Source organism: Ochlerotatus camptorhynchus, unplaced genomic scaffold (assembly GCF_037179485.1).
Source record: "Ochlerotatus camptorhynchus isolate MF236.1 unplaced genomic scaffold, CSIRO-AGI_Acam_v1.1 ptg000685l, whole genome shotgun sequence".
NCBI classification, from domain to species: Eukaryota; Metazoa; Arthropoda; class Insecta; order Diptera; family Culicidae; genus Ochlerotatus; species Ochlerotatus camptorhynchus.
The window spans coordinates 153609-179143 of NW_027041162.1; the positions used below are offsets into that span (position 1 = coordinate 153609).

Genomic DNA, 25535 nt, shown 5'->3' on the forward strand with positions numbered 1-25535 from the left:
TAGCGCCCACCTTTGCAAGCGAGTCCGCCTTCTCATTGCCTGGAATCGAGCAATGAGATGGGACCCATGCAAAGGTGATGACAAAAGATCTTAAAGATAAAGCACTTAGAAGCTCTCGTATTTTCATGAGAAAATACGAGGAGTGCTTTACCGGCCTCATGGAGCGAATAGCCTCGACAGAACTGAGACTATCCGTAAAAATAAAATAGTGATCTGGTGGAAGTGAGGCGATCGTTTCTAGCGTATAATGTATTGCCCAGTTCAGCAACATATACGGAACAGGGAACTTGAAGCATTCGAGAGGCGCTATGAAATTCGTTATAAATACCAAAACCAGCGGATGCCTCTATTAATGATCCATCTGTGAAGAACGATCTTGCGGAACCAACTTGGCCAAACTTTGCAGCGTAAATTGACGGAACAATCATGGAACGATGATGTTCTGGGATCCCACGAATCTCCCGCGTCATAGATAAATCAAAACTAACTGAATTGCCGAAGTCGGAGAAGCATACACGATGAGGATTATGCTGTGAAGGGCTGACATCCTGTGTTATGTACACGTAGTACAATGTCATAAAACGAGTTTGAGGGTTTAGCGCAAGAAGCTTCTCAAAGTTTGCAATCACCAGTGGGTTCATAATTTCACAACGGGTGAGGAGCCTGAGGGATAATTCCGAAAACCGATCAGAGATTGGCAACATGCCCGCTAACACTTCGAGACTCATCGTGTGATTCGAGTGCATGCATCCTAACGCGATACGAAGACAGCGATACTGGATCCGTTCCAGTTTGATGATGTGCGTTTTAGCCGCCGACTGGAAGCAAAAACTACCGTACTCTAAAACCGATAAAATCGTTGTCCTGTACAACGTTAGAAGATCTTGCGGATGGGCTCCCCACCACGTTCCGGTAATTGTTCGAAGAAAATTGATCCTTTGTTGGCATTTTCGTCTCAGATACTCAATGTGGGATCTCCAGGTGCATTTGGAATCGAACCAGACTCCAAGATATTTGAAAGACATGGAATGAGTGATTGGCCTACCCAAAAGTTGAAGCTTCGGTTGTGCTTGGCTATGCTTCCTAGAAAAAACGACCAACTCAGTTTTCTCCGTGGAGAATTCGATACCTAACTGAATAGCCCAAGTAGATAAATTGTCTAAGGTATCCTGTAAGGGTCCTTGCAGGTCGGCCTCTCTGGGGCTGTCATAGACACTACTAGCCTGTAAAATAAAGACAAAAAAAAAAAAAAAAAAAAAAAACGTCATCTGCAAGTTGTCTCAGCGTGCAGTTGTCACTTAGACAATTGTCAATTTCTCTGACGTAGAAATTATACAAAAGGGGGCTTAAACATGAGCCCTGGGGGAGACCCATGTAACTAAATCGAGAAGCTGTAGAGTTTCCATGAGAAAAGCTCATATGTTTCTCTGACAGCAAATTGTACAAAAAGTTATTAATTAATGGAGAAAGGCCACAAGCGTGGAGTTTGTCTGAAAGGACTTCAACCGATACTGAATCAAAAGCCCCCTTGATATCTAAGAATACAGAAGCCATTTGCTCTTTTTTAGCAAAAGCCAACTGAATTTCTGTGGAAAGCAACGCGATACAGTCGTTCGTTCCCTTGCCCCTACGGAAACCAAATTGAATATCTGAGAGTAGGTGGTTCGTCTCAACCCATTTGTCCAAGCGAAAAAGGATCATTTTCTCCAACAATTTTCGAATGCACGATAACATCGCGATGGGACGATACGAGTTATGATCTGACGCGGGTTTTCCAGGATTTTTAATGGCTATAACTCTCACTTGCCTCCAATCATCCGGAACAATATTGAGCTCTAGGAACTGACAAAACAAGTTCAACATGCGCCTCTAAGCGACGTCTGGGAGGTTCTTCAACAAATTGAACTTGATTCTATCAGCCCCCGGAGCCGAATTGCCACATGAAAGGAGCGCGAGTGAGAGTTCCAGCATTGAAAAAGGCTGGCTGATCTCGTCTACCGAATTCGTCGTTTCGCGAGGAATCATCCGTGCCGGCACGGAATCAGGACATACTTTTCGCGCAAACTTGAGAATCCAACGATCTGAGTACTCCTCGCTCTCGTTGTTCGAAGACCGGTTACGCATCCTTCGCGCCGCGTTCCAAAGCGTATTCATCGACGTTTCACGCGATAATCCGTCCACGAATTGCCGCCAGTATCCGCGTTTCTTGGCTTTGATGAGGCTCTTGAGTTCGCGTTCAAGAGCCGAGTACGCTTCGAAATACACGGGTGTTCCACATTTCCGGAAAAGCTTAAACGCGTCGGACTTTTTACGATAAACCTCAGTGCATTGGTGGTCCCACCAAGGGGAAGGAGGTTTCCTACCCAAAGACGTTCCAGGAACCGGCCGAGTTTGAGCTCGAAGCGCGCTGTCCAAGATCAGATTGGAGAGGAAGTTATATTCCTCCAACGGTGGAAGCCCTTCTACCGACGACACGGCTTCCTCTATCGCGGACTTGAACGTTGTCCAATCGATATTACGGGTGAGGCCGTACGCGACGTTAACGGATTCCGACGGATTGAACCCACTGGCAATCGAAATTTTGATCGGCAAGTGATCACTACCGTGGGGATCTTGGATCACATTCCACGTGCAATCCAACGATAATGAGTTAGAGCAAAGTGTGAGGTCTAATTTACTTCCATTTGAGGATGGACCAGCCAAACGTGTTACTTTTCCATTGTTAAGAATTGTCATATTGAAGTTGTCACAGAGATCATATATCATAGTAGAACGGTTGTCATCATACAGTTCCCCCCAGCCTGTACCGTGGGAATTAAAATCTCCCATAATCAACCGTGGAGCAGGAAGTACTGAACATATATCTGAAAGTTGTTTTCGATTAACAACGGCTCTAGGAGGAATATAAACAGAAGCAATACAAAGGCTCTTACCTTTAATAATAGCCTGACATGCGACAACTTCAATACCTGTAAATTGTGGAAGATTCACTCTATAGAAGGAATGACACTTTTTGATCCCCAAAAGTACCGCTCCTCCACGAGAATCCTCACGATCCAGTCGAATAATGTTAAAATCATAAAAAGAAAGATCAATATCTGAAGAGAGCCAAGTTTCACAAAGAGCAAATGCATCACAATCATTATTGTGAACTAAAAACTTAAAAGAGTCTAATTTAGGAAAAAAGACTTCGACAATTTCACTGTAGAATAGTGATCAAATCCCCGACCTCGTTTGGAAAATTATCCATCGAAGGAAATGATTGCTGCAATGAGGGGCCACTTCAATGTCAATTGCTTCAAGAGGGTCTTCACAGTAGGAAGCATTGCCAGAACAATGCTTTTGAGAGGATCAGAAATATTCAGGTACTTGAGGATATCGTCCACAATGTTATCAAATGAGAACAACCCTGATGAAGAAGGGGCTTCTGTTCTTAAAAATGGGACATCAGGGGTTTTGGATGTCCCCGGGAGAGGTGGAAAATCCTGGGTATAGTCAGTTCTTCTTTATTCAGGAGGAGTAGAAACTTCCTTTTTCCACCACTCCTTGATTTGGGCAAGCTGATTTGGGGTTCTTCATTCTCAACTTTCCGCGAACGGATGCGTTTTCGTTTCCGTGCTGAAAAACGGAAAGAAGTTCCCTCCTCAGCCAAGTCAGAGTCAGTCTCGTCATCTGACAAAAGAGAAAAGGGATTTTTGTCGTTGGTCGATGGCGTGGCCGTCTTAAGCATTTCTGCAAAAGACTGCCGGGAACGGTCCTTAAGTGAGCGTTGTAATTTCTCCCCGCGTTGTTTGTACACCGGGCACAACGAGAGACCATGAGGAGTTCCCTTACAGTACACGCATTTTGGTGCGGTAGCTGTACAGGTGTCATCCCCATGCTTCTCCCCGCATTTGGAACAGCGTGCCTTGCTGCCACAGTGGGAGGCCGTATGTCCCAACTGCTTACAGTTTTGGCAGTTCATGACCCGGGGAACGAACAAACGCACAGGTAGTCGAAGTTTTCCCAGCTCGATGTAGTGAGGAAGGGCTGAACCAGAAAAGGTCACACGGAACGAGTCTGTGGGGGTAAAACTCTTTTTACCCTCGCTGACAGATACTGAGCCCAGTTTTTGGACATCCAGTATCTTCACCGGGGGAAGCAAACGGTTCTTGAAACGGCCAACCGCCTGCTTCTCCAAGATCTCGGGGGTCAGACTCGCTTCGGTGACCACACCTTCGATCTCCACATCACGAGCTGGGATGTAAACTCTGTACTCGAGCGTGAAGAGCTGGGAGGCAGCAATCTCGTTAGCCTGCTTCAGGTTAGAGACGGAGACACGAAGTTTATTGTGCCTAACCTTCGTAATTTCAGTCACGGCCGAGTATCGCTTCATCAGATCATTAGTAATTTGCATTACATTCAAAGGTTTGTTTCTGGGCTGAAAGTAGACAACCCATGGGCCAGTCGAGTCATCTGGATAGGCTCGCGATCGGGGGTTTATCTGAGCCTGTCCTTTGCCAGACTGAGACGATGAACCAGGGATGACATCATCTTTCTTTTGAGATGACGTACGTTTTCGACCCTTCTTGCCATCGCGTGGCAAAGTGGTGTCATCTTCTGACAAAACGTCCATTTCGTCTTGCGACAAAATGTCCATTTTGCCGTACTAGTAGGAGCGAAAAACGCTCTACCACTGAAACGATAATCACTCGGACACAATACACAAAAAAAAACTACAAACACAGAACACAAACTTAAAATTTAACTGATGGGCGAAAGAGAGAAACAAGAATAAAAACTTATCTGATAATCCTATACTACTACCACCGAGCGTTTAAACAGCAGCAGCGGAGCGACGCGCAGCGTGGATGATCTTCGATCCGCGTGTGCGGGCGGTTTTCGTTGGTGTGTGCTTATGTGAGGGTCGGCACTAAGCTGAACACACGATGATAGATGAGCGGTGTAAATGCGGAGGCAGATGCTGACGCTCGATGACGATGATCCGTGTGCAGGTATGCGTTACCACGCACCGATGGTGCGCAAAATGGTTGGCGAATTGACAATCGCAAAAACAATTTTCCTTCCGATGATGCCGAAAACACACTTTCTTCTCAGAAAAAACTCACTTTTAGTTAATTATTTAGCTGGGAACTCTAAGCGAGAAGAAACTGATAATTTAAATCAAGCGAATAGCGAGAAAACTTCCAAAATAGCGGAGCGCGAACTAAGTCGACCGTACTTCTTGCTAGGACGCAGTGGAGTGATTAGCTTGCCTAAATATGTAAATGTTTCATTCCTGCATTTACGCGCATGTTGAACATTTATCACGATTATTTTGACGCACAACAAATCAAACATCTATGTGGACGGAGCATAATTTCGCAATGTTTGCATCAGCTGTCTTATACCATTGACAACCATACAAAGCAGTACCGTTGTACTCCTTTAATCGAGTACCTCAAAAGGTACAATTTGAGGTACTAGCATAAAGAAGAACAACGGTAGTGGTACAACAATGTACTTTGTATGTCTGTACAAGGTATTAGATTGGCAGATAATCAAGCCAAAGAACCAACAACTTAGGCTTCAAGTGAAATGTTCGTGGATGACTTTTTTGCCACCGGAGTGATAAAAACGCAGCAGAAAAAAAACAACACGTCAGAGTTTCAACGTGGCTTACTTCAGTGCTATAGTATGAATAATAATAATTTAAATTGTGATGTTGTTTTCGGCAAAGTTGATCCTTCCAGTTTAAGCTACATGTGCTGAAATTCTGAGCTTAAGGTTCAATTTACTTTGATGCATTTTTAAAAAAATTAAAAGCAGTTTTTTTTGACGTATTATTCTAGATTGCAAAAAGCTCGCGTCATTTTGTGTAAAATATCAAAAGGAATCGAATAGTGCTAGCTTTTTGCAATCTGAAATAATGCGTTGGAAAAAAAACTGCTTTTGAAATTTTCCAGAAACCATCAAAGTAAATTGAACCTTAATCAAGTTTGCCAGTTCTATGCGAAAAGAAGAGGAAGGAATTTTATTTCGCCATACATTTCAACCATATAAACTTTCAACCAAAAGCAAGCTGGTGCTTACATCCGAATGAGCTGAAATTGTCATATAGTAGTTTTTTCACCTAATGTGTCAAATCTGAGAGTTGGCAAAAAAATTCTAAAAAATGTCTCCCATATAAATGTATAAATATTTTCGACACCCATGGTCCATTCAAAGACGGTTGGTAGTACCTGGTTCGCGCAACGTGGACATCCGATTACGCCATAAATTTTGCGCAGTGGGCATTGTTATGCGAAAAAAACTAAGCGGTTGGAAAAATCATCAGTAAAATGAATGTCAAGTGACGAGACCGGGACCGCGTTAACCGGCTCAGCGCTTGATACATAATGATGGCGCATGGTAGTTGGTAGTGCTTATTCCAAAGGGTGCCCTAATATATTTTTCCCTTCCTCGCATTTTTCAAAAAAACACAAGTTTAACATTCACAATTATGCAACGCCCAATCGTGAAGTGTTTCTTTTTTTACTAAGGAAATGTGGAATGTTTTTCTAGGGTTACTTTTTACTACATTTTAATCTAGAATATTCATATACCCGAACACGTCACGTTTTTAGGTATGCCCTTCTACATTGGGATACTATTAACATTTTTGCGGTAATACCATCCTAAGCATGTAGCATAACTCAAGAAACATTTGTCTAGAATATATGGAAGCGGTATATCAATATTTCAGACTAAATTTGGTGATATTTCTTATCATAAGGCAGTGTCTTAGCGGCGCCGTGGTAAAGTGGTAAGCGTGATTACCTCTCACCCCAGCAGGCCTGGGTTCAATCCCAGTTGGCACCGCCGGGATGTTCTGAGGCATTACATAGTAGAGCCGTTGGTTCTCAAAGAAAATTTCATTACCTACAACTTCTTCTCAGATGTTATTTTGATCAGATCCATAATTTACATGTAATGATTCTTAGAAGAAAAAAAATCCAGTTTTATATGCCCTTTTCAAAAGTGACTCTTGAGGAAAAAAAATTTGGTTAGCTTGAAAAATGTAGTAGCGAACTTGTGAGCAATGTTTCATTCAAATCGGAAGAGGTTGAGACAAAATTGACATTTCTTTTAGCATTTTGGAAGGAAATGCTCGAACAATGAACGATGGTGCCATCAAATTGGAAATAAAAATATACTCATTTTGAATTCGAAATTTTAATGTATGAACATATTTCGCAACAATGTACACACATAATAGTTTCATATGTGGATTGTTTGACTAATTCTCTTATGAAAATAGTACCTAATCTGTAGCTTCATTCTTTCTGGAGATATGAAGAATGTTGTGCTTTCTTAAAAATTAAAAAAAAAATAAAGAATGCTCCCTTGACACTTCGATTAGTACAATCATTTGGATTTTTAAAATCTTTAATTAATGTAACTTCCCTTTCAAATTTGGTTCAAATCGGAAGAGGTCAATATTAGTTTTGCAATTTTGCTCAGGCACTTGGAGCGGAAAGAAGCATATAAAGTAGCAGACTAACTATGTATTAACTATGATCAAACATTCAACGCAACTTATTTTACGGTTGTTTCGGATCATCAAGGATCATCGAGGATTCTCAGAATTTTAAACCAGGTTGTAGGTTGCTGTAGTGAAAATAATAATCAGCACTTTTCATATGACCCTGTTTTTGTGATGTTACAGCAGCAACTTGTTATAGAAAAATTGTACCTCTGCCCCCACCGGATGTCCTAGCGGAACCCGGAATAAACCCAGGACCACAGGGCCAATTTTATTAGGTTTTCAATTGACCATTACTGTGCACATTTGTATACTAATAGTGTAAATTTCATGCCTTTATTGGTAGAAAAGAAAACTGTTGATATCGCGATAGGCCCTCACTATAAGTAAGGCGGGTGTTGTTCAGTTCAAACGCTAACTTTTCAGGGTTAACTTGGATTTGCATCTAGTCTTTAACAAAGCTGTTCTCCATACCCCAAATGTTCTTTATTTTACACACGAAGAAAATCAAATTCGTTCAGCGCCACCTAAAGGCAAAAATGTAAAAGTACCGCATTCCCCCTTACATTTTTATACGAATGGCTTTAAATGTTGTGGGGATGTTCCTGACATCCCAAACATCCATTCTAGAGTAAAGCGTTTGAAATTCCAAAATTGACCTCATTTAAGCTCTAATCACAACCATATTAAACTAGTAATTTAAATAAACTTATGATGTTACTCCTCACTGTTTGACAACATTTAAATATACAATTTATTTTCTATTTTTCTTTTGCAGATCTCCGCGATGAACGGATATGAAAATTAAGTCAATTCTCAGCCACGTGATAGTTACTAGTAAGACTAAAGCACTTTTTAAGAACAAATTCATCGAACGATCACAGTGGATGCCAACTAACGGATTCTAATAATTCAAATGTTTGACATACCGTATGCTAGAGTAGAAAATAGCTTTTAAGGTATCATTCATCGGATTGTTGTACATCTTTTTCGTCCTGTTTTTTCTACGAAATGTTGAAGTTTTGTACAATCGTATTACAGCGTATTTGAAAATGGTCTGAAAATGGTCTGAAAAATGTTAGTAAAATAAACAAACCACATTGACAGAAAATAAATGATGTTTGTTTCTGGAGACATTTAGATGATCTTTTGTAAATAGAAATTTTAAAAACAATGTTTGACAAATTGCAAATGAAATGGAATCGTTTCATAAAATTTCTTCCAAAAATGGAAGAACAAATTTGTATAGAAGTTATTAAAATTGTTTTATACTTGTAAGCAGAATCGGCAGTACCACAATGAATTAATTCAGGCTTGTGAGAGTTTATAGGACAAATTTAAGAATAGTAGGTAACAATATAGATAGAAGGAAATTTAGAAACAAAAAGTATCAGAGAAAGTTGCGTAGAATTATGACAAGGAATTTATTAAATAAGTGGCACTAACCGGCAAGTCAGTGTAAATAAATTAAGCAGAACAAATGAAAAAAGTGGCAAACGAAAACAATCAATATGTTTGAACGTGAAATAGTCCAACGAACTTTAACTATAACCATCACTCGGGAGTTTTTTAATGACCCAGATGATAACGATGTGGTGGCGCCATGTCATATTTTGCTCCCAATAAATTTTCAACGAAAAGGTCAATTTGAAACACTGGCACCCACCATCCCCCATGCACGGCTGACATGTACACACACACACCCACACACACAACCTGATTGTATGTTGGTAGCGTTTTCAACTACAATGGACCGGAAAAGTTTGTAGGGTGCGGAAATTTATCATTACACAAAGTATCATCTGATAAAAAAAAAACGCTATTCGCAAAACAGTCCCATGTAAATAGGAATTCCATAGGGACTGCTATGTGGACCGTGGTAAAGCAGGGTTAAAGAAAATTAGAGGAAATAGGCCAGTAAAATGTTTTCAATGAACCGTTTTACCCATCATCGGCCCTGCAATTATTCACTACCGGACATAACATCTCGATTTGTATATCTCTACAAAAAATGTTCAAAGAGCTGTAACTTTTTAGAATTTTCATTTAATTTTCAGAAATTTTACAAGCGTCACTAGTTACAGGTAGTGAAAAAATTCTGCGCTAATCTTGACCCAGCTGCAATTCCTGTTCAGTTTATAAAATGGACACCAAATATAATCTAAAATGTTTGCAGCTTTTTAAGTTATATCGATATTGTTTATTCGGGATATGTATATATTGTGGACCAAACAAAATTATGCATTGCTTAATCTAATGATAGTCAAACTCAGGGTTGACATGCTAATTTGTTTACACAAATTTCACTTTTCCTAATAACTTTTCACTCAGTTGATGAAACTTGCTTAAGGCAAAAATCATATAGTGGGATAAGAGATCACTTTAGACACGAATAGAGTAGTTGAATCACAACATTTGTATTAACATCAATGTGTTTATTCATTAAAAGTTGAAATGAGCAGCGTTTACGACGCACAAATGCGTAAATCTTTTCGCCTAAATACAAATCAACCGTGTGTTAAGTACCTATAGGAAACTCGAACGCTTTTCTATCAGTTGCTCCAAGAAAAACCATGTTTCGTCAAGTGAATGTAGAGCTATTAACAAATGAGAAGTTTTTGCAAAAAACCAACCCTCTCATACGGATCCATAATCCGGAATATCCGGAATTGATTCTGCGATGGGCATTTGGCTCTGTGTTTGTCGTTTTGCATGCCATTTATCATATTTCTTCGAGTAGATGTGATTTGATATGTCGCTTGATATGGTTATGATATATAATAATGTTGACCATATGGATAGGGTTACCATATGGTATCCTCCTTTTTCAATAATGTTTCTATATCCTCCCTTTGCCCGAAAATGGCCTCCTTTTTAATCCTTGCATTTTTTCCAGTAACATATTCATAAAAATGTTTTCAAAGAGCGTTGTTTGCAGAGCTTATTTGTTTAATTATGTCTCAATCCCATCTTATCTAGCAAATGCCATTCGATGGTGGGACTACTAGTTTACTGCAGATGTCAACCTCCCTACATTTAGGCTGCGATCCATTTGGGGAACTTTAACTTATATTTAACAGATGGAACATTTTCAAATAAACCTGCTATTCTACCAGACTTATTGCAGGCAAACCAGGAATCAATTTTGACAAACACCTCGAAAATCACACGATCGATAACAGAGAGATTTTCGAACATTATAATTTATTTTCGAAGTGTCAGTGAAAATTCATCAATTTTTCTGAATTTTTACATTTTGAAAATAATTTGTAATATTCGAAAATCTCTCTGTTATCGTTCGTGTGATTTTCGAGGTGTTTGTTAAAATTGATTCCTGGGCTGCCAGAAATAAGACTGGTACAATAGCAGATGTATTTAAAAAAATTCTAACTGTAATATTTAAGTTAAAATTCACCCAATGGAGCACAGCCACATAGATTGCATCCCACATGTATTCGATTTTGACGTTCTGTTCAATCGGCGATTTGTAGCAACTGCAAGCTCACTCACAGAAACTAACAACAGCTAGTAGGCGAAATTGTCTCCTACCTGATGATGGTTTTTGTTTGCGTGGGTGAGTTAGCAGTTAAGACAAATCGTCGATTGAAGAGATTGTTTATAAAAGCAGATACGTCGATTTGAATAGTTTGAGAGCGAAGAGGCACGCGAATCGTGACATCAAATGTAAGGAATAATAACAATAATAGGAATTCTTTTGTGTAGAACGCAAAGCGCACCTCTTCGCTCCCACTATGGAAGCGGCCTTAGAGTCCTGTGCTGAATCAAGGGTTAAATTAACAGATTGCTTAGATGTTCCATTTTGGTTTCAATCAGCGATGACATGTATCCTGATTTATGAGCATGATAAAAGTTGGGATGGTTTTAAGGCTGTAAAGCTGTAGTTTTCATGCAAAACAGCTAGACTAGATCATTTCCAAGTATCAAAAATGAATTATGAAGGCTAGTTTGATGCATTTTTTAGAAGTATAACGAGAAGATGAATTGAATTGGTAACAATTACAAGGAGAGAGAGAAGGATTAGTAATTTCCCTTTAATTCCCCTACCTTATTTGCTTATCCATGACAGATACGCGTATTTCGTCTACAATGTGCAGACTAATAGTCGAGTATTAGTACAAGACACTGAAGAAGTCTGCACATTGTAGACGAAATACACGTATCTTTCAAGGATAAGCAAATAAGGTAGGCGTATTAAATGGAAATTACTAATCCTTCTCTTTCTCTCTCTTTAAACAGGTATTTCACTAAGACGCCCATATTCATCAGGAACCATAACAAGTTATGAACAATCTCAATTGAATCTTTGCAAATCATGAATTTTGTTATACCGCACATATTATTAAAACATTTGATAAAAACTCATTGTCCTCCTTTAATGTTAAGAAAGGGAATCATTTTCCTCCTTAATCTCCAAATTTCAAATTAAATGTCCTCCTTTTCAAGTTTTTGATATGGTAACCCTACATATGGATCCATATTCCGCAACATCCGGAGCCGATTCCAAGATAAATGATAAGATGGAAATATAACCCCCGTGCCAACACATTCTTTAATACATAACAAATAAGAAGGGACTTGGGGGGAGTTCAACCCAACAGATGTAAGAACCACCATGATATTCTAAAAAATCAATTTTTTTCGGCCACCGCAAGTAACAATTTTGGATTTATGAGGGTTCTGTAGATTATATGGACTTGTAGAGTGCTTTAAAACCTCAATAAAACTTGTAATACTACTTGGGATGGCATCTTGGTGATACAAATTTTTGAAAATATGAAAATATGTCCCGGGCTTAATAGTCAGAACGAAATATGTTTAGAGTGTTGCAAATGTATATTTTCAATTCAAATTTAATGGAAACAAAACTGAATAGCTTAAGCAAATAATAACATTCAGAACTAGGAAGTGTCAACATTATTTGAAAGTAATATTTAATTTTCTGAAGTAATAAACCTGGAACTAAAAGTAACACCAAAAATTTTGCAAATACAGTAACTACGAAATTAGTATTATTTTTTAAAGTTAATGTTTAAATGCGCTAAAATAAATAATATTTGACTTGACACAGTTGCACATTTTTTCCAGATGTTCAGATATTGAAATGACTATAACAATTGTATTTTAAAGCACATGTGATTTGAGATCTCGTAAAAATAACATACTGCTTCATATACAGTATCGACCCGGTTGTGTCAGCCCCATTAAAAAAATCTTTCCTAGTGTTCTCCGAATCCCATGCGCTTCTTCAGTGGTATGATTGAATCAAAGTATACATTAAACATCCCATGCTGTTCCTGGAAGAAAAAATTACTAAAAAAATCAGTATCACTGAAACACTCCAAACGAAACCCCCTTTCATATGAGACTAGTATGGAAATGTTCTATCAGAAGGTAATGAACTATTTTCAATTTTTTTCGTGTTTTTCAGTGTAAATTACGTCCAAAAATGTAATCTCTCGGCCATTGAAGCCCACAAACTGTATGGAAAAATGACCACCGATAGAAAATTTTGAAACTTACGAAAGAGAGACACCTAAGATTTCGTTTAGTGGATGTTTTAGCGATACTGATTGTTTTATAATAATGTTATTTTACCACAGACACCATGATACATCTTGAAGATGAATGATAAAGATTAGGAATTAAGGTTATGAGAAATAATGGAAATATAGAAAGTCTGATGCGCGAAGTTGCTGACAAAATCTGATCATTACTGTATATTGTTGATTATTTTCTCTATGTTGCTTACAAGCAGAGCTTCTTACTTGACCAAGAAAGCATACATTTAAATAATTAAACAAAAAAGTTGTGGCTGAAAGTGCGTTTCCGTTTTATAAACTGAACAGTCCTTGAAGAATGAAGGCTTACATGCGCACTAGTGCCGTGTGGTGAACAAATATCCATCAGTCCTCAGTTATAAGAGTAGGTTTGTCGAAGAAAGAAGCATTCTAGACTGTTAGTATAAATGGTTTCAATCCTGTTCACAATAAAAAAATTAATGTCTGAAAACAGGTAACATAATTTTGTCCGCAGAATTTTATTTTAAACGTTGATATGCCAAGATGTCTGAACTTGTTTGTCACCAACTGTTGAGTTGAGCTAAAAGATCTTTCAGTAAATTAGCATTGATTAATTGCAAAGATCGTTGAAGACATCGATAACTTATGATTGACTGAGTTCATTCTGTTTGCTGAACATCGAAAGTAATGTTTTTAAGAAGATTGATTTTGAAGCATGGACGTCTACATTGAAGCTAAATGTGCTTCGTGGATCTTTACGATTCTTTTTACTGATTTGTATTGTTTTTATGTAGCAATGAATCAAAGAGAATAAATGCAATTATAAATTGAATACCGTTATTCAGGGGGGAATTAATCACATACATATAAAAATTCCTTCGTTCATCGCAGAAAATTGACAAATTATGATATTCAAATCAATTTTAGAGTCTCAAATTGAAAAATATAGATATTGGGTGAAATTTATAAACCCCTCAATGGCTTTCTAGTGACTATGACTCTAGGAGATTTTCATATTAAATTTGGTTTTCTTACATTCTTGAACGAAATGTATTTTAAGCAGTTATTATGGAAAATATATTTTTATAATGCAGTTATGCCTAAATTTAGATTTTTTTATGACATTTTTCATTTCTATCATTGAATTTTTTACCATATATAAAAAAATCGATTGATTGTCACTTAGTTCAATGAAAAATGTCACTTACAAGCTACAATCGTTTCAACCCCATACCATATGGGGTCCAACCCCATATCATATGGGGTTGGAACGATTGTTGACTTTAATTTGAAACTCCAACCCCATTGAACGTCAATTACATAAATTAAAAAATATGCAGCGATATCTACTTTTTTTGTAAACAGAAACTCGTCAAAGCTACAATTGGAGTCTCATATTAAAATGCTCAAGATCAGGTAGGAAGGAAAAATGCGAACACGCATTTGAAATTCAAACTTCGAAAGCAGATAATCTGGTGGCTCCATTAAGGATAGCAGCCTTGGACCCTTAGATCCAAAATCCAGCACTGATCGAAATAACATCTGAGATAAAGTTGTAGATACATATATCAAGCTTAACTATTCAAATCGACGTATCTGTAAATATATGTAAACATTCTCTTCAATCGACGATTTTTCTTAACTGCTAACTCACCCACGCAAACAAATACCATCATCAGGTAGGGGAGTCTTTCTCTTACTAGCTGGTGTTGCTAGGTTCTGTATGTGAGCTAGCAGTTGCCACAAATCGTCGATTGAAGTGATTGCTTACAAAATCAGATACGTCGATTTGAATAGTTACGCTTGATATAGTTTTTTTTGTGGGAAAAATATACACGGTATTCTTTTGGTAGTTTTGAGTAAAAATAAAAAACAAATGTTCCAAAAACTGAAATTTCTTAAAAAGTATATCTTCAATTTTCATGTTTTCTTAAGAAAAAGCTCATGCAAACTTTTGGAATATTTAAACTATGGAAACTTGAAAATTGGCAAAAATCATGAAACAAGAACTTGACGTCAAATTTTTGAACATTTTAGTAATTTTTGTAGTTTTTTCATAAAAATCAATGCATAAGACATTTGAGCACTTTAATTTTCTGTATTAACATTGCATAAAAAAGCTTGCTAAGAAGAAGTTTAATATATGACCAAAAGTGATTTTACAACTTTTTTTGATATTTTTAAAGTATCGTGTATATTATTCCCAGATATACTTTACTAGTCACATACGTCATATGGATTAGAAGCAACGTTTTCGTGCTTCCATTCATTGAAAAATGTCACAAAGGTAATTTTAAAAAAATAACAGGACTGGTAAAATGTTTGTACAAAATTTAATGATAGGGCATAACAAACAATAATGCAAAGTATCATGCAAATTGAAGAAGGTCGAAAAAAATTTGTTTTTTTCAATATGGCATGGATTTTTTGCAGTTTTATTAGCATGTCTAGCAAAATTTTTATTTCATTTGATGATTTTATTGAACATTTTATCAAAGAATCGGAAAAACATGCTAATTTCTGTGTCGTTTTTTTACACGGGGAATATAAACCGTGTTAAAAAACCTATCGATATTTTGATTTTTCACATGCTTATATGTTTCAGAAAAAAATGGGATTTTGATGCCATTTGTAATTATAGCATGCTATGGTCCAAATAGACATATTTTAAAAATTTCTGTGTTTGCACCAAAAATGGTGATTTTTTTTAAAGTATGCCTATGTATTACCTATAGCTTCAAACGGATGGTATTCATTTTTAAAATAGTTAACGGTTTGCTGCCTCGATATTTGTGCGATCGAATTGGAAGAGGAAGTGACTTTCATAGATATAATTCTAGTATTATAAGAACACCACATTTCTTGACTTGTGCTTCACAAAATCCATTATATTATAAAGGAATAAATGTTTTCAATTTGATGCCTAAACTTATCAAACGTTATCCCAAAATTGATGAAATTCCACATGGGACTCATATGCGATTAAAGGCATTATTGTGGAAAATGGCTCTAATGTAAGCCTATGAATATAGAGATAGTTCCCATCAATAAAAATCTCATGGTCTTCACTTGCGCTTGAAACAATGCGTCATTTGAACACATTTGGATATTTTTGGTAGCTAGTTAAAAATTGTAAAAAAAATGCATTGATTCGGAATTTATGTACGGACCTTGTATAAGGGGCAATTTGGCTGACATTAGGGACATTAACCCTATATAATTTTCGGTGAAAATCTGTTGTTTGAGTGCGCGTTGCAAGACAGCCTATATAAAATGATAACAGTAATAGTCTGAACGCACTTTCATACGCTAATAATTCATTTTCCAGTTCAGCAGTTGCATTAGTAGATGATGTGATAGTTGATTTAATGTGTAATAAAAGGAATGACAGAGAATGTTGTAAACAGAAATTGTCTGAATAAACAAAGTGTATAAGTTAAAAAGCTTTTTTTTTATCCTTAAAATTTTGGAATGTCAAGAAAGGATAACATCGAATCAAACGGGCAAAATCAAGTTTTTTGTTCAATTTTATTTTTAGCTATTTTCTAGATAGTGTAGCAAAAATGCCTGGTTGTACCTGTTCTAGATCTCTCAAGGATAGTAATTTGCAAGAACTGAAGAACATGTGAGCTGAAAATGAGTTGCCAGTTTTTGCCTCTTTTTGATTTTTTGGGCACAGAAGTAGAAGGTTGCATGATTTTTTCGTTATTTTGACATAATGCCCAATAAAATCATCAAATTAATAGGCATTTCGTTAGTAATATTTAAAAAACTGCACAACAATTGTTTGAGTGGACCTTCGCTGGGTTTGAAACGTATTTTATTTTTATAAAATCATTTTTTTCGCGGAATTGATCAACATTTTTGAACATCGCATCATAAGTAGGCTGTGGAGTTTTGACGTCTTGGGAAGAGTTATCAATAAAGTCTAAATCAACTTTGCCGACGATTTGCTAGTATGCTTCTGTCATAGTCCTAGTATGCTTCTGTCATAGTCCTAGCGCCATCATAACGGCATTACAACTTTGCCGAAGACACCGAACCCTCTACGCTACAATTTTTGTCCAACAAAAATACCATCCCCAAGTAACAATTTTAGTTTTATGAGAATTCTGAAGACCATGATTTCGCATGCTTTAAATCCTTGCTAAAAATTGTTATGTCACTTGGGATCTGCCCCATTATGAGATGGCATTTTTTTTTTTACTATCCAGATTTTTGTAAATCTTGAAGCATAAGTTTTTATCTTCTTTCACTTATTACTTTATTTGATTAGACTTGAACGAATAACTTTACAGAGCCACGTTTTTTTGTACACAATGCAATGCAATACATACAATAGATGTTAAAACACTAGTCAAGAAGATCAGTACGAAACCACCTAATCCTCCGTTGTCAAATATCTAACTTCTAAATGCATCAGAACGGGATTCACTTCCATAAGTTTCACAAACATGGCAGCCTTTACTTGCATACTTAGCGCTAAAATGTTTGCTTTCAAGGTCGATAACAAAAGCATCGACCGAGAAAACTTAAGATCATGAATATAGTACACCGAACAAAGCTACTATCGAATATACATATGGTCGAGTGATACACATCGAAAGGTACGGGACCTCCCTTAGCTCAGTCGGTAAAGGCACAGCTACAAAGCAAGACCATGCTGGAGGTGGCTGGGTTCGATTCCCGGTTCGGTCTAGGAATTTTTTGGGTTGGAAAATGTCTCGACTTCCCTGGGCATATAAGAGTATGAATGTACTCGCCCCCAGTGTTCGGAAAATCATTCTCAAATCTCATTTCCTAAACTCGCGTGCGAATGTGGCAAACAAAATTCACGCTTGAGATTCTCATGCATATTCATGCACTCACACTCACAACGCCGACAAATCGTTCCAGCTTAACACTCATAAAAACCACTCTAACGTCAATTGATATCATGCCTATGCATGTTGTGTTAGTTTTCCAACCTCTGATGCGCAAACAATAGTAATATCAATGAATAACGCCAAAATAGAAAGCAATGAATTTTTGAACACGAAAACTCATCGGTGATTTTTGCGACGTTGAATTTTGCAAGGAAAAACTCATAGGCGCATAAACTCATGCATGAGATTTTAGTTTTTGAGTTTTTCCGAGCACTGCTTGCCACACAATTATACCAATGCAAAAATGGTACAGGCATCGAACGTTCTCAATTAATAACTGTGCCATACGCAATAAGCTTGAAATGCGAGGAAGAAGAAAGAAGAAAAAGAGGTACTCAACTGGCTAATACTGGTTTCGGCTAGAGTCGGTGTATAATGAGTCACGCCAAGAGAAAAACAGTTTAACTCGCATCACGGTTTTCGAAAGATTCCCTTTCTTTTCACTTGGCAACAGAGGACTTCTACATCAACTTCAAATGACTTCTAGCCATAAATAAAAATATCGGCTGTAGTAAGGGAGAACAGCCCATTATGCACCCCTGGGGTAAAATGCCCACTTTTAGAAAAACAGCGATAACTTTTCCTCAGATGCATTTTCCGGGTAACGGTTTGTGATTGTTTTCAACTGGAGGTTTCACAAATAATTCTTGATCATAAAATCATGTATTGACCTGCTTATTCCTTAAAAAAATTACATTTTGTGCAAAACAGGACACCGTTGTTAAAATCATCGACTGTAAATTAAGCTTTTAACATCATATATCACAAAAAAAAATAACAAATTTACGTTTCGTATATTTTTTAGATATTTTACTTGATGAATCACAGTTTAACATTCTATTGAGATTTTGAGACCTTATTTCTGATTTAACATAAAGAAATAATCATTTGAAATACCGCATCCCTTTGCATTATCTACTTGCAGGGGTTATGGTTTGTTTACCATGGGGTGCATTTTACCCCAATGTTGTGGTGCGTTTTGGCCATTGTTGTCGTGCGTCTTGTCCCAATGTTGTGGTGCATATTGCATCATGAATCAGGCGTTTTGCCCCGCTATAATTTTGGAAGCAATTTAGAAAATACCTTGAAAGTCATGGAAAATCATCCTTTTGTAGTTCTAAATCACTCGATCTTTGTAGAAAACATGGTGATGAACCAAACGCCATTACTTTCTTCTTGATTTTAGCTTCCATTCGCCAGCCATTGACGATTTTGCTTAAAAGGTGCGTTTTGCACCATCCTACCCTAAATCATTATATCAGTGATTTTGTCAAATCATCTTAACAAAAACAAGTAGAAATTCTCATTACTGGTCATTGCTAAACGTATCCCAGGACAAGTTAATGCTCACTGCGTATTTATGATAATTTCTTCGATTATATTTTATATTTTATTGCAATACCTTTCGTGGACCTTTCATAGCATCGTAATGTTTGTTTACTTTGCTCGATAGGTAGCCGGTTTGACAGTTCAATAGGTAGACTTGGCTTCACTCTTGGCGTGACTCATTATACACCGACTCTAGTTTCGGCTACATTTGAAAACAAACTGAACTTGATCTCACAAAAATATCTCAAAATTACAAAATAATAACGATCAACGAGCCAAATGATAACACATTGTCAGTAACGGCAACAAAAATGGTATCTCGCCTAACTTTTCAAAAGGTCCTATCTAACATTTCACTCTTTTCGAGAAAAACAAGGTTTAGGATTGACAAAATCTGTTTTGATACCAAATCTACTTTTGACATTTTTAAGACCTTTAATAGTAAAATGCGATAGTAAAATTTAAATTGATTTTTTTTTTTTTTTTATATCTTTATTAAGGAGACTTTCAGCCGTTGGCTGGCTCGTCTCCGAAAAATTGAAATTATAATCTACCCGTTTCATATTTTTTTTTTTCTATGAAAACCTGAAAAACGTTTCATAGGACATTTTGCTCTTGTCAGGTGTACATTGGACATGTTATATAGGACGTTTTGTTATAATCACAGTTACATAGGTCATTTCTGTTTTCAACATTATTTGTTTTTTAAGCTTATGAGTGCATAATTTAAGTTATACGAGTTAAACGAACAATATGAGTATTGGACAATGCGTCAACTTTTTTAACGGTATATCGCAACACTGCCCACAGATTGTTTTGGTCGATCGTTGGTGGTCGCGTGAGCTGCTTTTTATTATTTTTTTTTTTTTATTAATTACTTTATTTGTACAGGCTCAATCGAATAAACTTTACAGAGCCGAGTTATCATTTTTGTTATACATTATTGATTTCTTATATATAAAGTTAAAGGAGCTGGACCGGATACTCGCGGTTGTCTCGAGGTTAGTGGGGATTTACAATTTTTTTTTGGATGGGAAAAGGGAGAGGGAGGTTTAAAATGTGGTTTACGATACAAATATTTAATTAATCCTAAAACATGAACTAATTTCTATTCATCTTGAAAACAAACATAAAAAAACCCACACGTACAAAATACAAACTAAACACAAGGTTAATAAAACTTACAATCTAATGTTAATATTCTTAAAGTAAACATATATGAGTTCCATAAACTCCTGATCGCGTCTAGCCAAAATATCCCGAACTGGAACATTAGGTTGTCTACCTCGAGCCCGAAGGGAATCGTACAGTTCAGATCTGACTCCGCGATGCTCAGCACAAGACCAAATAATGTGATCTGCGTCCTGGTAACCTTGTCCACATTCACAGAGATTGCTGTCCTTCAGCTCAACACGGAACAAGTGAGCGTTTAACGAATAGTGATTGGACATGAGGCGAGACATCATACGAATGAAGTCTCGACCCACATCCAACCCCTTGAACCAAGAACTCTTCGACACCTTAGGGATGATCGAATATAGCCATCGTCCCAAACTCCCTTCACTCCACTTATTCTGCCAGCTGACGAGTGACTGTTGACGATAAATGAAGAAAAATTCATCGTAGGCGATTTGTCGATCGTAAATATCGCCTTCCATAGCGCCCACCTTAGCAAGTGAGTCAGCCATCTCATTGCCCGGAATCGAGCAATGAGATGGGACCCATGCAAAGGTGATGACAAAAGATCTTAAAGATAAAGCACTTAGAAGCTCTCGTATTTTCATGAGAAAATACGAGGAGTGCTTTACCGGCCTCATAGAGCGAATAGCCTCGACAGAACTGAGACTATCCGTAAAAATAAAATAATGATCTGGTGCAAGTGAGGCGATCGTTTCTAGCGTATAATGTATTGCCGCCAGCTCAGCAACATATACGGAACAAGGAGCTTGAAGCATTCGAGAGGCGCTATGAAATTCGTTAAAAGTACCAAAACCAGCGGACGATTCTATTAGTGATCCATCTGTGAAGAACGATCTTGCGGAATTAACTTGGCCAAACTTTGCAGCGTAAATTGACGGAACAATCATGGAACGATGATGTTCTGGGATCCCACGAATCTCCCGCGTCATAGATAAATCAAAACTTACTGAATTGCCGAAGTCGGAGAAGCATACACGATGAGGATTATGCTGTGAAGGGCTGACATCCTGTGTTATGTACACGTAGTACAATGACATAAAACGAGTTTGAGGGTTCAGCTCCAGAAGCTTTTCAAAGTTTTCGATTACCAGTGGGTTCATAACTTCACAACGGGTGAGGAGCCTGAGGGACAATTCCGAGAACCGATCCGATAGTGGCAACATGCCCGCCAACACTTCTAGACTCATCGTATGAGTCGAGTGCATGCATCCTAACGCGATACGAAGACAACGATACTGGATACGTTCCAGTTTTATGATGTGAGTTTTAGCCGCCGACTGGAAACAAAAACTACCGTATTCTAAAACCGATAAAATCGTTGTCCTGTACAACGTTAGAAGATCTTGCGGATGGGCTCCCCACCACGTTCCGGTAATTGTTCGGAGAAAATTGATCCTTTGTTGGCATTTTCGTCTCAGATACTCAATGTGGGATCTCCAGGTGCATTTTGAATCGAACCAGACCCCGAGATATTTAAAAGACATGGAATGAGTGATCGGTTTACCCAAAAGTTGAAGCTTCGGTTGTGCTGGGCTATGCTTCCTAGAAAAAACGACCAACTCAGTTTTCTCCGTGGAGAATTCGATACCTAGCTGAATAGCCCAAGTAGACAAATTGTCTAAGGTATCCTGTAAGGGTCCTTGCAGGTCGACCCCTTTGGGCCCTGTCATAGACACTACGCCGTCATCTGCAAGTTGTCTCAACGTGCAGTTGTCACTTAGACAATTGTCAATTTCTCTGACGTAGAAATTATACAAAAGGGGGCTTAAACATGAGCCCTGGGGGAGACCCATGTAACTAAATCGAGAAGCTGTAGAGTTTCCATGAGAAAAGCTCATATGTTTCTCTGACAGCAAATTGTACAAAAAGTTATTTATTAATGGAGAAAGGCCACAAGCGTGGAGTTTGTCTGAAAGGACTTCAATGGATACTGAATCAAAAGCCCCCTTGATATCCAAGAATACAGAAGCCATTTGCTCTTTTTTAGCAAAAGCCAACTGAATTTCTGTGGAAAGCAACGCGAGACAGTCGTTCGTTCCCTTGCCCCTACGGAATCCAAATTGAGTATCTGAGAGTAGGTGGTTCGTCTCAACCCATTGGTCCAAGCGAAAAAGGATCATTTTCTCCAACAATTTTCGAATGCACGATAACATCGCGATGGGACGATACGAGTTATGATCTGAAGCGGGTTTTCCAGGCTTTTTAATGGCTATAACTCTCACTTGCCTCCAATCATTCGGAACAATATTGAGCTCCAGGAACTGACAAAACAAGTTCAACATGCACCTCTTAGCGACGTCTGGGAGGTTCTTCAACAAGTTGAACTTGATTCTATCAGCCCCCGGAGCCGAATTGCCACACGAAAGGAGCGCGAGTGAGAGTTCCAGCATTGAAAAAGGCTGGCTGATCTCGTCTACAGAATTCGTCGTTTCGCGAGGAATCATCTGTGCCGGCACGGAATCAGGACATACTTTTCGCGCGAACTTGAGAATCCAACGATCTGAGTACTCCTCGCTCTCGTTGTTCGAAGACCGGTTACGCATCCTTCGCGCCGCGTTCCAAAGCGTATTCATCGACGTTTCGCGCGATAATCCGTCCACGAATTGCCGCCAGTATCCGCGTTTCTTGGCTTTGATGAGGCTCTTGAGTTCGCGTTCAAGAGCCGAGTACGCTTCGAAATACACGGGTGTTCCAAGTTTCCGGAAAAGCTTAAACGCGTCGGACTTTTTACGATAAACCTCAGTGCATTGGTGGTCCCACCAAGGGGAAGGAGGTTTCCTACGCAAAGACGTTCCAAGAACCGGCCGAGTTTGAGCTCGAAGCGCGCTGTCCAAGATCAGATTGGAGAGGAAGTTATATTCCTCCAACGGTGGAAGCCCTTCTACCGACGACACGGCTTCCTCTATCGCGGTCTTGAACGTTGTCCAATCGATATTACGGGTGAGGTCGTACGCGACGTTAACGGATTCCGACGGATTGAACCCACTGGTAATCGAAATTTTGATCGGCAAGTGATCACTACCGTGGGGATCCTGGATCACATTCCACGTGCAATCCAACGATAATGAGTTAGAGCAAAGTGTGAGGTCTAATTTACTTCCATTCGAAGATGGTCCAGCCAAACGTGTTACTTCTCCATTGTTAAGAATTGTCATATTGAAGTTATCACAGAGGTCATATATAAAAGTAGAACGGTTGTCATCATACAGTTCCCCCCAGCCTGTACCGTGGGAATTAAAATCTCCCATAATCAACCGTGGAGCAGGAAGTACTGAACATATATCTGAAAGTTGTTTTCGATTAACAACGGCTCTAGGAGGAATATAAACAGAAGCAATACAAAGGCTCTTACCTTTAATAATAGCCTGACATGCGACAACTTCAATACCTGTAAATTGTGGAAGATTCACTCTATAGAAAGAATGGCACTTTTTGATCCCCAAAAGTACCCCTCCTCCACGCGAATCCTCACGATCCAGTCGAATAATGTTAAAATCATAAAAAGGAAGATCAATATCTGAAGAGAGCCAAGTTTCACAAAGAGCAAATAAATCACAATCATTATTGTGAACTAAAAACTTAAAAGAGTCTAATTTAGGAATAAGACTTCGACAATTCCACTGTAGAATAGTGATCAAATCCCCGACCTCGTTTGGAAAATTATCCATCGAAGGAAATGATTGCTGCAATGAGGGGCCACTTCAATGTCAATTGCTTCAAGAGGGTCTTCACAGTAGGAAGCATTGCCAGAACAATGCTTTTGAGAGGATCAGAAATATTCAGGTACTTGAGAATATCGTCCACAATTTTATCAAATGAGAACAACCCAGATGAAGAAGGGGCTTCTGTTCTTAAAAATGGGACATCAGGGGTTTTGGATGTCCCCGGAAGAGGTGGAAAATCCTGGGTATAGTCAGTTCTTCTGAATCCAGGAGGAGTAGAAACTTCCTTTTTTCCACCACTCCTTGATTTGGGCAAGCTGATTTGGGGTTCTTCATTCTCAACTTTCCGCGAACGGATGCGTTTTCGTTTCCGTGCTGAAAAACAGAAAGAAGTTCCCTCCTCAGCCAAGTCAGAGTCAGTCTCGTCATCTGACAAAAGAGAAAAGGGATTTTTGTCGTTGGTCGATGGCGTGGCCGTCTTAAGCATTTCTGCAAAAGACTGCCGGGAACGCTCCTTAAGTGAGCGTTGTAATTTCTCCCCGCGTTGTTTGTACACCGGGCATGACGAGATACCATGAGGAGTTCCCTTACAGTACACACATTTTGGTGCGGTAGCTGTACAGGTGTCATCCCCATGCTTCTCTCCGCATTTGGAACAGCGTGCCTTGCTGCCACAGTGGGAGGCCGTATGTCCCAACTGCTTACAGTTTTGGCAGTTCATGACCCGGGGAACGAACAAACGCACAGGTAGTCGAAGTTTTCCCAGCTCGATGTAGTGCGGAAGGGCTGAACCAGAAAAGGTCACACGGAACGAGTCTGTGGGGGTAAAACTCTTTTTACCCTCGCTGACAGATACTGAGCCCAGTTTTTGGACATCCAGTATCTTCACCGGAGGAAGCAAACGGTTCTTGAAACGGCCAACCGCCTGCTTCTCCAAGATCTCGGGGGTCAGACTCGCTTCGGTGACCACACCTTCGATCTCCACATCACGAGCTGGGATGTAAACTCTGTACTCGAGCGTGAAGAGCTGGGAGGCAGCAATCTCGTTAGCCTGCTTCAGGTTAGAGACGGAGACACGAAGTTTATTGTGCCTAACCTTCGTGATTTCAGTCACGGCCGAGTATCGCTTCATCAGATCATTAGTAATTTGCATTACATTCAAAGGTTTGTTTCTGGGCTGAAAGTAGACAACCCATGGGCCAGTCGAGTCATCTGGATAGGCTCGCGATCGGGGGTTTATCTGAGCCTGTCCTTTGCCAGACTGAGACGATGAACCAGGGATGACATCATCTTTCTTTTGAGATGACGTACGTTTTCGACCCTTCTTGCCATCGCGTGGCAAAGTGGTGTCATCTTCTGACAAAACGTCCATTTC

At 38.7% G+C, this 25535-nt stretch overlaps 1 protein-coding gene across 4 annotated transcripts in view; it reads left to right on the forward strand.

Annotated features, from left to right (window-relative positions):
- The window catches only part of GABA-B-R1 (gamma-aminobutyric acid type B receptor subunit 1), a 159240-nt gene extending 148574 nt beyond the window's left edge, over window positions 1-10666 (forward strand). For all 4 annotated transcript variants that reach the window (XM_065238019.1, XM_065238020.1, XM_065238023.1 and 1 more), the window contains one exon: window positions 8283-10666. In XM_065238019.1, coding sequence (XP_065094091.1) covers window positions 8283-8305 — 23 coding nt within the window. In that variant the 3' untranslated portion in view covers window positions 8306-10666. The remainder of the gene's footprint in view (window positions 1-8282) is intronic.
- The last annotated feature ends 14869 nt before the right edge of the window (window positions 10667-25535 follow it).